The sequence below is a fragment of the Cydia splendana genome, chromosome 20 (genome assembly GCF_910591565.1).
Source record: "Cydia splendana chromosome 20, ilCydSple1.2, whole genome shotgun sequence".
NCBI lineage: Eukaryota > Metazoa > Arthropoda > Insecta > Lepidoptera > Tortricidae > Cydia > Cydia splendana.
The window spans coordinates 4,987,461-5,003,291 of record NC_085979.1 but is presented as its reverse complement, the minus strand read 5'-3'; the positions used below and the strand labels follow the sequence as shown (position 1 = coordinate 5,003,291).

General features: G+C 38.6%; 3 protein-coding genes across 4 annotated transcripts in view; all 3 read left to right on the top strand.

The window, feature by feature from the left end:
* The window catches only part of LOC134800845 (oxidative stress-induced growth inhibitor 1-like), a 67,396-nt gene extending 63,246 nt beyond the window's left edge, over nucleotides 1–4,150 (top strand). The window contains exons 9-10 of the mRNA XM_063773402.1: nucleotides 2,135–2,289; nucleotides 3,338–4,150. Coding sequence (XP_063629472.1) covers nucleotides 2,135–2,289; nucleotides 3,338–4,099 — 917 coding nt within the window. The 3' untranslated portion in view covers nucleotides 4,100–4,150. The remainder of the gene's footprint in view (nucleotides 1–2,134; nucleotides 2,290–3,337) is intronic.
* A 3,376-nt stretch (nucleotides 4,151–7,526) lies between these two features.
* LOC134800456 (trafficking protein particle complex subunit 2-like protein) lies at nucleotides 7,527–8,850 on the top strand. Its single transcript, XM_063772918.1, has 4 exons — nucleotides 7,527–7,608; nucleotides 7,978–8,189; nucleotides 8,307–8,483; nucleotides 8,560–8,850. The coding sequence occupies exons 1-4, from the start codon at nucleotides 7,576–7,578 to the stop codon at nucleotides 8,603–8,605; spliced, it is 468 nt and encodes a 155-aa protein (XP_063628988.1). The 5' UTR covers nucleotides 7,527–7,575; the 3' UTR covers nucleotides 8,606–8,850.
* A 2,652-nt stretch (nucleotides 8,851–11,502) lies between these two features.
* On the top strand, nucleotides 11,503–15,128 carry LOC134800455 (small ribosomal subunit protein uS10). 2 transcript variants are annotated; one of them, XM_063772917.1, is made up of 3 exons: nucleotides 11,503–11,638; nucleotides 11,906–12,067; nucleotides 14,886–15,128. In XM_063772917.1, exons 1-3 carry the CDS (start codon nucleotides 11,636–11,638, stop codon nucleotides 15,090–15,092), a joined length of 372 nt encoding a protein of 123 aa, XP_063628987.1. In that variant the 5' UTR covers nucleotides 11,503–11,635; the 3' UTR covers nucleotides 15,093–15,128. The 2 variants fall into 2 exon arrangements, with proteins under 2 accessions (XP_063628987.1, XP_063628986.1); XM_063772916.1 differs by lacking the exon at nucleotides 11,503–11,638 and having other exon boundaries at nucleotides 11,900–12,067.
* Nucleotides 15,129–15,831: the final 703 nt, after the last annotated feature.

The following is a 15,831-nucleotide window of genomic DNA, read 5'->3' as shown; positions in this document are numbered from 1 at the left end:
ACTACAGAGGGCGCTGCCCCAGAACATTCCTGATGCATTAGGTATGTCATCCACACTTAGACCATATAGAGATACCCGTCCCTCTCTAATTAATATAGTTAGAACAGACGGTAGGTTAGGGTGGTAGCGACCGCCCCAACACATTAGACCCGGCCATAGCGCCGTACGCGCTGCATTCACTCAGCGCACTACAGAGGACGCTGCCCCAGAACATTCCTGATGCATTAGGTATGTCATCCACACTTAGACCATATAGAGATACCCGTCCCTCTCTAATTAATACGGTTAGAATAGGTTAGGGTGGTAGCGACCGCCCCAACACATTAGACCCGGCCATAGCGCCGTACGCGCTGCATTCACTCAGCGCACTACAGAGGGCGCTGCCCCAGAACATTCCTGATGCATTAGGTATGTACCATCCACACTTATACCGTATAGAGATACCCGTCCCTCTCTAATTAATACGGTTAGAATAGGTTAGGGTGGTAGCGACCGCCCCAACACATTAGACCCGGCCATAGCGCCGTACGCGCTGCATTCACTCAGCGCACTACAGAGGGCGCTGCCCCAGAACATTCTTGATGCATTAGGTATGTACCATCCACACTTATACCGTATAGAGATACCCGTCCCTCTCTAATTAATACGGTTAGAATAGGTTAGGGTGGTAGCGACCGCCCCAACACATTAGACCCGGCCATAGCGCCGTACGCGCTGCATTCACTCAGCGCACTACAGAGGGCGCTGCCCCAGAACATTCCTGATGCATTAGGTATGTACCATCCAGGGGCGTATTTTGAAATTTGGCGCCCCGGGCCAATACGTTTCGCCGCCCCAAAAGTCAAGGAAGAAAAACAAAATGCAATCCGCCAGGGGTGGCATATGCCGCCCCCTGGGGGTGGCGCCCCGGGCCATGGCCCGGATGGCCCTAGGGTAAATACGCCCCTGGTACCATCCACACTTATACCTAGAGATACCCGTCCCTCTCTAATTAATACAGTTAGAATAGGTTAGGGTGGTAGCGACCGCCCCAACACATTAGACCCGGCCATAGCGCCGTACGCGCTGCATTCACTACAAGATTTAGGCAATGGGGAGACACTCCTGACTTCGGGCAAACTCGGCTCCGTTCGGCTCAGCATTGCTCCGACCAATTATTAGGGTTGACACCACTTGACTTCCTTTTGCGTGCACGACCACAGATAAGATAATGAATCGAATTTTGACAACCCTAAATAGCCGAAAGGGATAGTGCCATAAGTTAGAAAGGGATATCATGATTCGACCTTGAATCGCTGTCAAACTTCGGTTTTGTAGGAAGTGTCCTTTCTGTACGGTAGTACTATTACTACACTCACTCTGCCGACTCGGCAATATACAAGCTCGGGAGTCCCGAGCTTGTATATTCTCGACGTAGCCAAGTATGTGAGGTAACCTTGAACAATTCCCAACACTCGCACAACTATAACACTAGGCGAAGAGGCGAACTGCGTCCACCGTGTACTCGTCTAGCTAAGTCTAAAAAGTGTTTCCACTCAATAGGTCTTAAGACATATTACCACATAACCATAGACATTAAAAATGCGACTAGTAATAGAGGTTTCGTGAATAAACTTAAGGCTAAACTTATGTCTGAAGCGTACTACTCTGTTGACGAATTTTTCAACGGCGTGCACTCTTAAACTGGTTCACAACACAATTTAACTTGTACCCAACATTTATAATTTGACAATGTAACATACCTTACATGGTATAATAATATACTCCGCCTGGTACTCCATTCCCGTCTTTTCTAGGTCACCTAACTGACACGGGCCTACGTCATCATGCGACAGCGCTATATGATAATATGCGATAGCGCTATATATAGCGGCCATGTTGTTGTGACGTAGGCCCGTGTCACTCTGGGAATGGAAGACCATGTTTTATTAGACTATGATACCTTATACCTAATATTAAATATAGTGATGTGTTATGTTATGTTATGTAATTTAGATGTAAATATGAAATACTGTAATTGCCATGTAAAACTATGTTTTATAAAGGAATAAATGAATGAATGAAAATTATTTATTCTGTGATTTAGGTATTCAGTGGAGTGCCGATAGCGTAATGTATATTTTTTTAATTACAGATCCGCCGACAGTGCTAGTGGTGGGGTCGGGCGTGAGCGCGGCGGACGCGGTGTGGTTGTCGCTCGCGGCCGGCTGCCGCGTCGCGCACGTGCACCGCACGCCGGCCCCTGCGCTGGCCAAACTGGACCCTGAGGCCTACCCAGATTATACACAGGTGGGGTTTAAAAAAAAGAGTCGGATTCGCCCACCGAGGGTTCCTTACTTTTTAGTATTTGTTGTTATAGCGGCAACAGAAATACATCATCTGTGAAAATTTCAACTGTCTAGCTATCACGGTTCGTGAGATACAGCCTGGTGACAGACGGACGGACAGCGGAGTCTTAGTAATAGGGTCCCGTTTTACCCTTTGGGTACGGAACCCTAAAAATGGTACCATTTACTTTTGTTTCGAAAAACCATCAACTTTTGGGGTATTTAGTCTCAGAATCTAAGTACTATTGAATGATACAAAGAAAAGTGTCCTCAGTTTTTCATACAAAATTTGGGTGTCAGGTTTTTTTTTTAAATCGATACCTAGTCCTCGTGATTCTGAGTAGAAATAACCCAAAAGGTGATGGATTTTCGACAATAAATTAATGGTACACTTTTAAGTGAAAATGCCCAGGTAGACACTTAATAACATTAATTACCAGAAGTTCAGAATATACAATCATAGGTATATCACAAATAGTCACCTTTCTGATGGTAGTATAATTTTTCATATATCTCTTACTGAAAATTATATATTTACATAAATATGATTAAACCAATGCAACTTCTAACACGGATTTTGCAGTTAAAGTCGGTGTTATAATTTTTTTACCAATTTTCCCATAATCAGCAAACAATTCCCCATAATCAAAAAACAAAATAGAGAAAATCCTGCATTTATAATATATATATTATTAATAACGTAAGCGTCAACCGCCATAACGTACCTTTACCCGTGGAACGTCACATATGATTACAAACTTTAACAACACTTGGCACCCTTAAGGTACATCGCCATCAGAAATAACGGAGCAGCCAAAGTGCTCACAAATATCTGAACACGCCTCTATTGTCAGGGCACTAGAGTGCGTGTTCAGATATTTTTGAGCACCTCGGCCGCTCCGATATACCTGATGGCGGCTGTACCTACAACGAACCTATCAAAATGGAATGAAGTACAATTAAACACGATTTTAACAAATGCCGTTACTTTTAAAGTTATTCTTCCACAGGTCTACAAAATGATGTGCGACGGCCCAGCAGGCAACCACCGCAACTACACCCCCTACCCCCACCACGTCATCGCCGAGGCCGCCCCCCTCTCCCCCAACAAACCCCCCAAGATGGCCGACGAAGAAGACTGCCCCAAATCCGTCAAACTACTCGACATCGTCACAAACGACATGAAAGAATTAACCGTTTCAATCATCGCTGTACTTATCGGCTCAAAACCTGACTTATTTTTCTTACAAACCAATTTTAACTTAAACTGTATAGATTTAAATAATTGTGTCAAATGTACAGACGAATCCAAGCATGCGGCTAAACGAAAAATCGAGGATAACCGATGTTTTTTTAAAAACCATTGGCATTACTTCAAGACTGTGCTCGGACAAAGTATCCAAAGCTGCAAATCCAGATTAAATTCGGAAATCAATGGTAATGACACTAAATGTATCGTGCCAGATTGTAATAAACGTATGGAGTGTAAATGTCAGGTGGTACCGTATTCGGATCCGTTAGAGAATAAGATAAAATGTCAATGTCGGTTTACTAATCCGTACTCAAGTGGTATAGGTTTTGGTATAGATCCGAAAGTTGGAGTAAATTGTAGGGAAAATCCTGTGGCGATTGACAAAGGTACACATGAGATGCTTTACAGTCCCGGTCTTTATGCCCTCGGGCCGCTGACAGCAGATAATTTCGTTCGTTTCATTCCGGGTGGAGCGCTGGCGGCGGTCGCTCATATGCAGAAGGAAAGAAAGAATGAGTGAATGATATATGTGATGAAATCCTTTTACAATAAATATTTTTTTATACCTGAAGTTTTTGTGTGAATTCGACCCTAGGCTACCTTTTCCTTATATTATAAGTATACATATAGGTACATTAAATGAATAAAAAACCGGCCAAGTGCGAGTCGGACTCGCGCACGAAGGGTTACGTACCATAACCCAAAAAATGGCGAAAAAATATCATTTGTTCGTGTGAAATTTTCAACTGTCTAACTATCGCCACGCTATCGCGGATCATGAGTTACAGCCTGGTGACAGACAGACAGACGGACGGACAGCGGAGTCTTAGTAATAGGGTCCCGTTTTTACCCTTTGGGTACGGAAACCTAAAACACATACAACCGAATTGATAATCTCCTTTTAAAATTTGGAAGTCGGTTAAAAAGGGGGGAGGGGAGTCGATTTTAAAAACGAGATATAAATAAAACATATATTTTGATTATATGCATTATTATAAGTATTTATCTAAACTAACATACAATAGATGGGTAAATTCCAAAATAATCTTTTAATTTCTAATTAACATAAATGACATTCTTCTAAATAATAATAATAAATAAATAAATAAATAACATAAATGACATTCTTCTAAATTATCACAATCCTGAAAAGTACATGTATGGATATTTTTTTGTTTTCTGGATCCAAAAAAGACTTAATATTGATTTTTTTTTAATTACTAAGTATAACAGAAATCAGTCCCAAATACACATAAACAATATTATACCTATAGAAAACGTGGCACCTTAATTTTTCATTAAATCACTTTTTTTTTGCTGAATATTAAATTCCGCGGGTTTCATTTTTATCATATTTCATTAAAATGTAATAAGATAAATCAAATATGACAGCAATTTCACCGAAATCGGTTAATGGACTGATGAGTAATTATTTTACTAAAAGAGCACTGCAAATAGGGGTAATTAGCTCCGAATGCGTCGTTTCCAGCGCAGTATCAGCGCCATCTATGTCAGCAGCACATGCAATTCCGAGTAATGGCTACTTTCATCTATACGTATACACTGATATCAAAATGATACATATAGTTTATTATAGTTACAGAGATATAATATAAGCCACCGCGCGCCATAACACTTCGTTACATCTGGTTTTTGGTCCGACCCCCCTTCTACCATTAACATATATCTCAGGACTGGCCTTACGGGCAATAACAATGGTGCCAGTACAGCGGTGTGACACTGCTACAACGCGATTGGTTGATGAGTTCACATCACGCGCGCGAATAGTCGCAATTGGCTCGAATTCGTTAGTGACACCGCTGAACTAGTACCATTTTTAGTGCCCGTAAGGCCCGTCCTGAGATATATGTCAATGCCTTCTACGGGTTTTTAAAGACGTTCACCTAACGTGTCACGTCAAAAGTTATATTATTACCTTATTGGCCTATTCCCAATGTCTTCATACATTGGGAACAAATGGGAAAAGTCCCATCTGATACCACTGGGGACAGTTGGGAACGGTCCCAGTGAACAAGTGAGACTTTAATAGTTCCCACTCTGGACCAATGGGTGAAAGCAGTTTGAACAGACCCTGTTATACATTACATACAAATTACTTATATAAAAATACGTATAAAACATTTAAAAATCTTAAATTAATCTAATTTCTCTTAGGGATAGATATAATGAGAACATATAAAATATATTATATATATGTTTGACAATCGAAATTAAAACAAAGTAGGAGTAAATATACTACACATTTACACACAATTTTAATTCACAATTATATATCACAGATGTCAAAATAAATGCATACAAAATATAAACAATTACTAAGACTCCATACATTGCATACCTCTTGGTCAGTGGTTCACAAAGTTGACTGGCCTCCGACCCACCTAACAAAAACTGCCAAATTTGGGACCCACCACTTCGCCGCCTTAAAAATAGGGGGCATAAATATTATTTTTAACACTCAGAATTCGTAGTAGTTTCAGGGTCCACTCAATATTCGCTCTACCTATAATTTAGGAAATGCTGCTCTAGGTAGGTTATTTTCACATTTCTCATCATACCATAATACTGTGTGAAGTCCATATAACGTCACTCGATATAACGTTTCACTTCCTATAACAGACACTTTTGTCTCTAGTTGGTTTACTTTAATATTAATTTCTCTCTATTTAACGAAAACTCTGTAACGTCAAAAAGTGTCCGGTCCCTTGAGTGTCGCTATATACAGTTTATACTGTAATATCATTGAATTCATTGACATAAATCAGCGGTCGGCAACCTTTTAGCAGCCAAGGGCCACATAGCAGTTAACGAAGTGGACGCGGACCGCACTTTGTTAGTATTTATGACTTTATCAGACATTGTCGTTTGTCAATATTACATACAAAATAGCCAGGGAGGCTCGCGGGCCACGAGTGAGAGGTTCGCTGACCTAAATGAATGAATAAATGGCCATGTCAAGTGTTTACTATATTATACCTAACTCAACAGACTATAGTCTATAGATGTGTAGAAGCTGACTACACAGCCACAATATTATTGCAAGAATACTACCAAGAATACATGGCTCTATCGGTACTGAAAAAACATATACATATGACGGGTACCATCCCATGCTGTGGGTTATCATCGCAGAGAGAATAAAAGTGAAACAGTAGACTTGACAATAATATTCAAAATATGATGACTTTGTAATGGTGCCAATGTGAACACTATGTCATGGATCCCGGCGAGGCGTCTCTCTGGGCGCTTGAATAACTTGAATGAGTTGCTTCACATCCTCGGAAAGTGCCCTTGGGAGGTCCAATGAGTCTACCTGCTGCAGGTTAGACAATGACAGCGCTACTTGCAACAGGGCAGTGTCTCGAAGTGAGCGGAGACTCACACTTATATTCCAATTACTTCTGTAACGCGCATCGCTTATAGGAGCTCTAAAGATGGCTTGCGCGCCGACATTGTATCGCTCGCCTGTGGCCACGTCCGTGAACTCCCAAGGGTGAGTAGCGTAAGTATTAATATCGCAAAAATCTGTCGGCTTCAGACAGGCGTAGAAGCGCCGATGTCCGGTGAAATCTCTCCACCATACATTCACAGATCGTGAAGTGACGTTCGTATAACGTATAAACACTCGATGGGTTGATTCCACAGACCTGACTAGCTCCTGCCCGCCGTGGTCATCCACTTCGTATAGTAAACCTTCGTCTGCATTCCTTAACTCTTCTAAAATCGCCATTATTATTATGTTAGAAATACAGCTATTAGATTCCTTGCTTATGCATGTTTGCACTTCAAACACTAATTAAACTGTGTTCCTGTTTTTTCCAAATATTCCCTTATGTGCGCGTCAGAAGTATCGTCGTAACCCAGTTATTTTATTTGATAACAAGCAACAGGGGGTGTCAAGTTGACTGAAGAGTGTGAAGTTAGCAACAGACCAGACACCCAGACCCAGACAGTTGTCAACAAAACTCGCGAAGGATGGCCGTGTGTGTGGCAGTTATAGGCAAAGATGTAAGTTTCACAAGCTTTTCTAAGTTGCTTTTTGTAATTTACACAATTCGTAAACGTATATGACACCAACTTTAATCACTATATGCTCACATTCTTGCAATAATTACGAAGAAACGAGTTTTCAAGAATCTCAGAAATCAATGTCTGTCATTACCATAGACAATTGGCTAGAAAATTTACCCATATAGCAGGGTAATTATAGATGGTCAAGCAAATCTTGTCAGTAGAAAAAGGCGCGAAATTCAAATTTTCTATGAGACGATATCCCTTCGCGCCTACATTTTTCAAATTGGCCGCTTTTTTCTACTGACAAGATTTGCTTGACCAAGTATAGTTTCTTGTTTGAATATAATTTTTTTCTGTTTGCAGAATTCGCCGTTATACATAGGCGGAATAGGAAATGATACTGGAACTGATAATGAACTGTCTCGTCAATGGCTTGTCCACACTGCGTTAGATGCGTTGGAAGAGCGATTAGCCACCACGAATACAAACAATGCAGCAACAGGAACAAATACCGCTCGAGCAGACCTCCGAGACTTATACTTAGGACTTCTTTACTCTACTGATACGCATAAAATGCAAGTATATTATCAAAAAAATCTACTAATAAAACTCAGCACTAAAGAGTTAACTGTGTTCATTTCATTAGACTATAACCTATTTTATAATTTTACTGTTTTTCATTTTGGTTTTAGATACGGCTACGTAACAAACACAAGAATTAAATTAGTTCTTGTGACGAGCTCTACGTCGCCCAGTGGAAGTAACATAAGAGATGCAGAAGTGAGGACGGCTTTACGCCGCTTGCACGCACTTTACGCTGACGCTATATGCAACCCATTCCATTTACCGGGAGATCAAATAACTTCACCGTAAGCTGATCTACTTTTGACTTGTTTAATACTTTACAATTTCATTAAATAACAATAATAATATGTTTACTTTCAGGAAATTCGACAAGCAAGTCAAAAGTTTAATGCTAAACAACGTTTAATAGTCAACGCTATAGTTTATTCCAGGATTGAAAACATAAATTAATGCCTATTAATAGAAGATAGGTGCCGTGTGTTTACGCTTAATGTAATGTATTTTGATTTGGTTATAGGAGTTTCTGCGTTAGTTTGTACTTGTAATAAATTATTTATATTAATTCATGTTAGTTATAACATCATATATAAAGTAAGATGTACCTATATCCATTTATTTTTACAGTTACAAAATAAATGAAAAATATATAAACGCTCTTTTCATTCTAGTAGTAGTTATTAGCAGAACGCGGAATTCTCGTAGCATTTTTGAGTTGTCATAGGGACTTCTCGTTTATCGACTTCCGATTATACGTATGTATATCGATAAATACAGAATACAATATGTAAAATATGATTACATATGTGACGTTCCACGGGAAAAGGTACCTTATGAGGGTTTCTAGTTTCGGAGATATTAAATGTTTTGTAAAGAGGTGAAAAAATGCTCAATTTTTTTTTATTGTGTGATCTGAAACCTTAATGCGTAACGTTTGTTTACCTGTTTTTATTTTTGTTATAAGTTAGTTATAAGCCTAGTAATGTCGTCTCAGAGTTTAGTAGAAAAGGTACCTTATGGAAAAAAGATTGAAAATTCCCAAAAAAACTAGTCAATACGGGAAAAGAAGTTTGGTAGAGAACTGTATTAGCATTCTGCAAAACTAATTTGATAATTTCAGTTCTGGTTGGGGCGTCTCGCAAATATTATAACCGTACATAGACCGACATCACAAATCCAAGTAGACTGCTATTATACCAAAGTTACTCTCGTCAAGTCTTTCTTAACTAGAATAATCTTCATTTGGTTTGGTCGCATGCAGTAAATCAGCCATTGGTTTGCTGAAAAATGCCAATACCCGACGCATTACCTTATGGAATATCTGAGGTCATTGAACCTCAATGCCGCTTATCTTCAATAGCAACCGAAATATATTATTGATAAGAAATAGACGATTTATACCATCTTAACCCCAAAATATTATTAGTTTATCCTAACTGTTCCATCATCATCATGCCTCATCATGTAACTTGACCACAAGGTACCTTTTCATTACATACAAATTATTGGTCTTTTTTAAGATTATTATGACGAAGAACTAATTAAATTGGGGGCAGTTTAATGTAAATTAATATTTTCTATTCATAAAAGATAAACTATAATATGATTGATATTTTGTAGTGATGTATTATTAGATTTATTTCCATAAGGTACCTTTTCGTAAATGTATGGAGCAAATACTGTTATTGTTATGTAAGTTTAAAGTGGCATAAGGGGTTAAATATAGTATTTAGTTGGGGTTTTAGGATTTATTTCATTTGAATGACAGAATTTCTTTCATATGTGCTCAGAAAAATTGATTGTGTGTCACATTAAAAGTAAAAATATTCAATTTTGTGATTTTATATGAAAAAGTCAGAAAATACATTTTCACCTCTAAATCGGTATTGTTTTTTGCTTAAACTGTCTGTCAGTGTCGTTTTCTAATAGATAAAATTTAAATCTTGAGAGCTCATTGCAATCAATCGTGAAAATGAAATAAAACTTTATTTTCAAGAGATTGGTTAGTATACACATAAATCAGTCGATATCAAAAGTTTCTATTTGCATTACAGAACAAGTCGCAATATTTTTTTAATCTCAGATATATAAGGCATTATTATTTGTAGTCAACTATGTAACTTACTTCAGGAACATAGTTTTTTAGGCGGCTAAACTTAAAACTTCTCTATCGTAAAGTTGCTCATTTCACAACATTATTTTCAAAAAATCATATCTCTGTAACTACGCAACCTAGAAGGTTGATCTTTTGTGTTATCGATAGCTTATTTATTGTAGATTACTGGGGTATGCATAACTCCATACCCGCCATAAGGTACCTTTGACCGTGGGACGTCACACATATGCAGATAAAACTACTAATCAAAGGTCATCAGATTAATGGCCAGTACCTACGAGTACATAACATGGTAACATTAGGCTCGATAGCAATTCTCGTTGCAATTTCTTTCGAAAAATGTTTAAAAGGCATAAGCAGTCCACAAATTATAAGAAACAATAAAATATTATTATTTAAATTATATTTATAATTTCCTAAAAGTTGGCATCCAAAGGTTATCTCGAAGAGATCGCTCATTCGCGATAAGACTGCATGTTGTTTACTTCTACTCGTAATCATATTTTACATATTGTATTCTGTATTTATCGATATACATATGTATAATCGGAAGTCGATAAACGAGAAGTCCCTATGACAGCTCAAAAATGCTACGAGAATTCCGGGCTCTGGTTATTAGTAATAGTGACCTTTTATGTAATCTCGTCCTATTTTACAATTCTTAGTTATTCCATTTTATACAATAAGTACATATGCTGCTACTTTACCGCACTAGTGCGTTAATTAGTACTATACGCGCCCATGTCGAAAAAAATGGGTAATCAAAGTTTTAAGCTAGCAACATTTGAAACATCAACGTGGCGTTCATAAACCTCTCTGCCAAAAGTTTATATTTTACGACGTTTGTCTTTCACTGAAATATGAAACCTATAGATGGTCAAGCAAATCTTGTCAGTAAAAAAAGGCGCGAAATTCAAATTTTCTATTAGACGATATGCCTTCGCGCCTACATTTTTCAAATTTGCCGCGTTTTTCTACTGACAGCATCTGCTTGACCAAGTATATTATATAGGTCTATGTTGTCTTTATACTAATTTATAAAATAAATAATAGAAATAAAACATTTTATAATATTTTGTTACTTTGACATATAGTTATTTGTAATAATTTAATTAGTGGAGGTGTTAGACTTGTGTTAGACGGGACAATCAAATCAATTAGATTCGGCAATAGAATATGGTTTCCGAACGAATCCTAAAGCACCAACGCTACATAAAAAAAAATGGAAATTGTCTCTTTCTTCTGACAGAAGTTGTTCTCCGGTTCAGCGCTGAGCAAATTTGATTTCAAAGTTGTTTATCTCGACCGGGAAATCGCACGAACATGGTAAGTAAACCCTAAACAACGCATTACAGCTTAAAATTATATATTTTATTCACAAAATTTGTTTTTTGCCTTGATACAGTGATCAAATACATTTTTTAGGTTAGGTCTACACGTGCCCGTTTTACGCCCACATACGACCATATTTGTATTAAATAAGCACTCTTAACTCATAAATCATACGTTTCGGTACGTTAAGTGCACAGTTTCCTCCATATTTTGCAAAAAAACATCGTGAGTCATACATTTCATCATATTTGTGTGATGCAGGCAGCCGCTGTAGTGTCAGGCAAGGACATCGAGAAGCCACAGGCTGAGATCTCGCCGATCCACCGCATCAGGATCACGCTGACGTCCCGCAACGTGAGGTCGCTGGAGAAGGTGTGCGCTGACCTGATCAATGGCGCCAAGAAGCAGAAGCTGCGCGTCAAGGTTAGTACATTTTTTTTTATTGTTATATTTTGAGACCCAGATCGTGAGATTGGATATAGTGGTTAGTGCAACCATTAAGACTATTTTCTTAAGTGTTTCCACATCCATATCCTGGACTGCATTAGCAGGGCAGTTAAAATTATCATGTTATTGAACAATTTTAGCTAGCGCCCACTGGTACGCATTATACTGAATTTCCCATAATTTCATCTTATACATATGTGACGTTCCTCAAGAAAAGGTACCATATGGCGGCTGGCGCTTACGCTGTTATTCACGTTGCTCCTATACGAATACGCTGCTCGTGGTAAGCGCCAACCGCCATTAGGTACCTTTACCTGTGAGACGTCACATATGGTGAAAGGCCAAAGAAAATATTGTACCAGATCTTCTGCTAACTTGAAATTATAATATTATCCCTTGCGCCTTGATGAAGACACACCAAGTCCATACTGCTGTGTTCACCAAACAAGCGCTACAGCAGCTCTCTTCAAAGTGCAGATTGCCTGTCTGTACACCAGTCTGCTCATAGGAGAGATACAAATCTTAATTTAATTCTGTTTCTTCTACTCTGAGTATGATGTTGTTTTTTAAACGGTTTTATTTAGCTTGACCCCGTATATACCTAAATTCTTTGTATATAAATAAATATATATGGACCTTCAAATCTTGCAAGCGATTTTTCGGCCACTTCTAGTTAACCAACTTTGATGAAATTTGGTATGCGTATCAAGTCCCCGTGACAATGACTTTTTATGATATTTTCAACCTTGGATCTTCAAATTCTGATGCTGCAGGCTGCTACCCACAGGTGTAAAGTTGCTAAGACAACTTTGCTGTTTAATTTAAAAAACAATGGAATGGAAGGCCTTTTAGGGTTCTGTACCCAAAGGGTAAAAACGGGACCCTATTACTAAGACTCCGCTGTCCGTCTGTCTGTCACCAGGCTGTATCTCATGAACCGTGATAGCTAGGCAGTTGAAATTTACACAGATGATATATTTCTGTTGCCGCTATAACAACAAATACTAAAGAATATAATAAATATTTAAGTGGGGCTCCCATAAAACAAACGTGATTTTCTGCCGTTTTTTGCGTAATGGTACGGAACCCTTCGTGCGCGAGTCCTCGCACTTGGCCGGTTTTTATAGTTATCTAGGCGGCTTGAGGATATATACTATACAAAATTAAGCTTTATAGGTAAATAAATGTTAAAAGTATAATAACCTTATCTGTACACTGGATATTACCGAGAATTCAATCTATAAGTAAACAGATAAGTGTCTTGTGGTCAAAGGTTTAATTATGTGCAAGTAGATGAGGTTCCATTGCATAACAATTTATAATTTATGCACAAATAAGTCTGGCCGAGGCGAATAGACCTCTATGGAATTTCCCAGACAGATATGGACACATTTTCATTTTTGCTGAAAACTGCCCAAATACTGAAGCTGATTAGGGAATGCAAATCGGTTATAACCGTAACCGAAATATTCGGTTTTAACCGAATATTTTGACAAAATTTCATAACCGAATATTGGAAACTCGAATAACCGGTTACGGTTACTTTCGGTTTTTTATTTATGACTTAAATTATATGTTTTTATCATCTAATGACTATAAAATCCTGTCTTTTTTGGCTGTGACGCCTGTGACTATATTTTTTGTCATGCATGGACTTTAATAACTAAAATATACCAAATTTACTTCCCTTATTTATGAAATATTTTTATTGAATATTGTATCAAGTCCAATGTCATATTTTACTTTTACTGTATTTGGTGTGTTTTATTTAAAAACGAAGTCTTTTACTCACATTCCCTAATACTGTAGGTACTAAAATAAAGATTCTTGTATATTTTTAAATTATTCATTGTAAATTTATAATTTTTCGTCGAAAATAACCGTAACCGATTATAACCGATATTCGGTTATTTTTCGGGCATAACCGTAACCGAAACCGGTTATGAAGTTTGGCCGGTTATTGCATTCCCTAAAGCTGATCTATATGAGTGTTTTTTATTAAATTTCATTAATTTAACGACACTAAACTAAACGACATTGTTAGCCAAGTGATTAAATACACCATCTATTGCTATTAATGTATTTATTTAAAATGTAAGTCAGGCAACAAGGCCCATAATACAAATACCTTTGCTATGGTAAAACAGCCAAAACCAAACAATAACTGATTATGACAACAAGATTAATGTGGCCATATTTTGCCTAGTAACAAGCCGAAAACCGGCCAAGTGCGAGTCGGACTCGCGCACGAAGGGTTCCGTACCATTACGCAAAAATCGGCATAAAAATCACGTTTGTTGTATGGGAGCCCCACTTAAATATTTATTATATTGTTTTTAGTATTTGTTGTTATAGCGGCAACAGAAATACATCATCTGTGAAAATTTCAACTGCCTAGCTATCACGATATTCACGATTCATGAGATACAGCCTAGTGACAGACAGACGGACGGACGGACAGACGACAGCGAAGTCTTAGTAATAGGGTCCCGTTTTTACCCTTTGGGTACGGAACCGTAAAAACGATCATTTAAAACGCATTGACTGATAAGTGCAAAAATTAGTGGTATAATCTAAATCACAATGGCCTTATATGAGATAAAAATTAAGTATAGATTAGCGTAATTTACGCTCAGGAATGTATCCTTGACAAAAACGGAGTAAAAAACACTGTATATGTGTTTCCTTATTACGGAATTTCCCGCAGACAGATTTTCTCACAACCACATTAATATTAGCATTCAATGCTGCAGAACTATTGAATCTCTAATTTATTTGAATTCTTTGCTTCCAGGGCCCCGTCCGCATGCCCACCAAGATCCTCCGCATCACCACCCGCAAGACCCCCTGCGGTGAGGGCTCCAAGACCTGGGACCGCTTCCAGATGCGCATCCACAAGCGGGTCATCGACCTCCACTCACCCTCGGAGATTGTGAAGCAGATCACCAGCATTAACATTGAGCCGGGTGTAGAGGTGGAAGTCACTATTGCCGACGCGTAGGCACAGCTGCCAAATAAATCTATTTTGGTTTAAGGAGTTGGAGTTTTTCTTTTACTTTTACCTAGAAAGAAGCGCCGCATCCGTTGGCTCGTTGGGTGGCCGACATCCGGAAAATTGCGGGTCACTTCTGGATGAAATTAGCTCAGGACCGGGGCAAGTGGCGTACTAGAAGAGAGTCTGAGAGGCCTATGCTCAGCAGTGGTCGATAAATGCCTGATATGATGTTGATAATTTTACCTATAAATGTGACGTTCCACGGAAAGGTACCTTATGGCGGCTGGCGCTTACGTCGCATAGTACCGCAATAGTGGAGCGGCGTTAATAATAGCATAAGCGCCAGCCGCCACGCCAAAAGATACCTTTATCGTGGGACGTCACAAATAATAAGGCCGCGGACTGATCACAAGCAGATCGGACCAAAGCGCTCGACCAAAAGATTTGGCTTAAAGGACTGGCATCCAGGGTATTAAAAAAACAAAAATTTGACACAATTCTAGGGATTGTCAGGGCAAGCTATAGTTGGTCAAGCAAATCTTGTCAGTAGAAAAAGGCGCGAAATTCAAATTTTCTATGAGACGATATCCCTTCGCGCCTACATTTTTCAAATTTGCCGCCATTTTCTACTGACAAGATCTGCTTGACCAACTATATGATGGCGCCATCTGCTAAAAACTTCCACCGGCCAACCCCATTACCTGCGATCACAGAAATGGTCTGTGCCTGCGATGATGTGATGTCA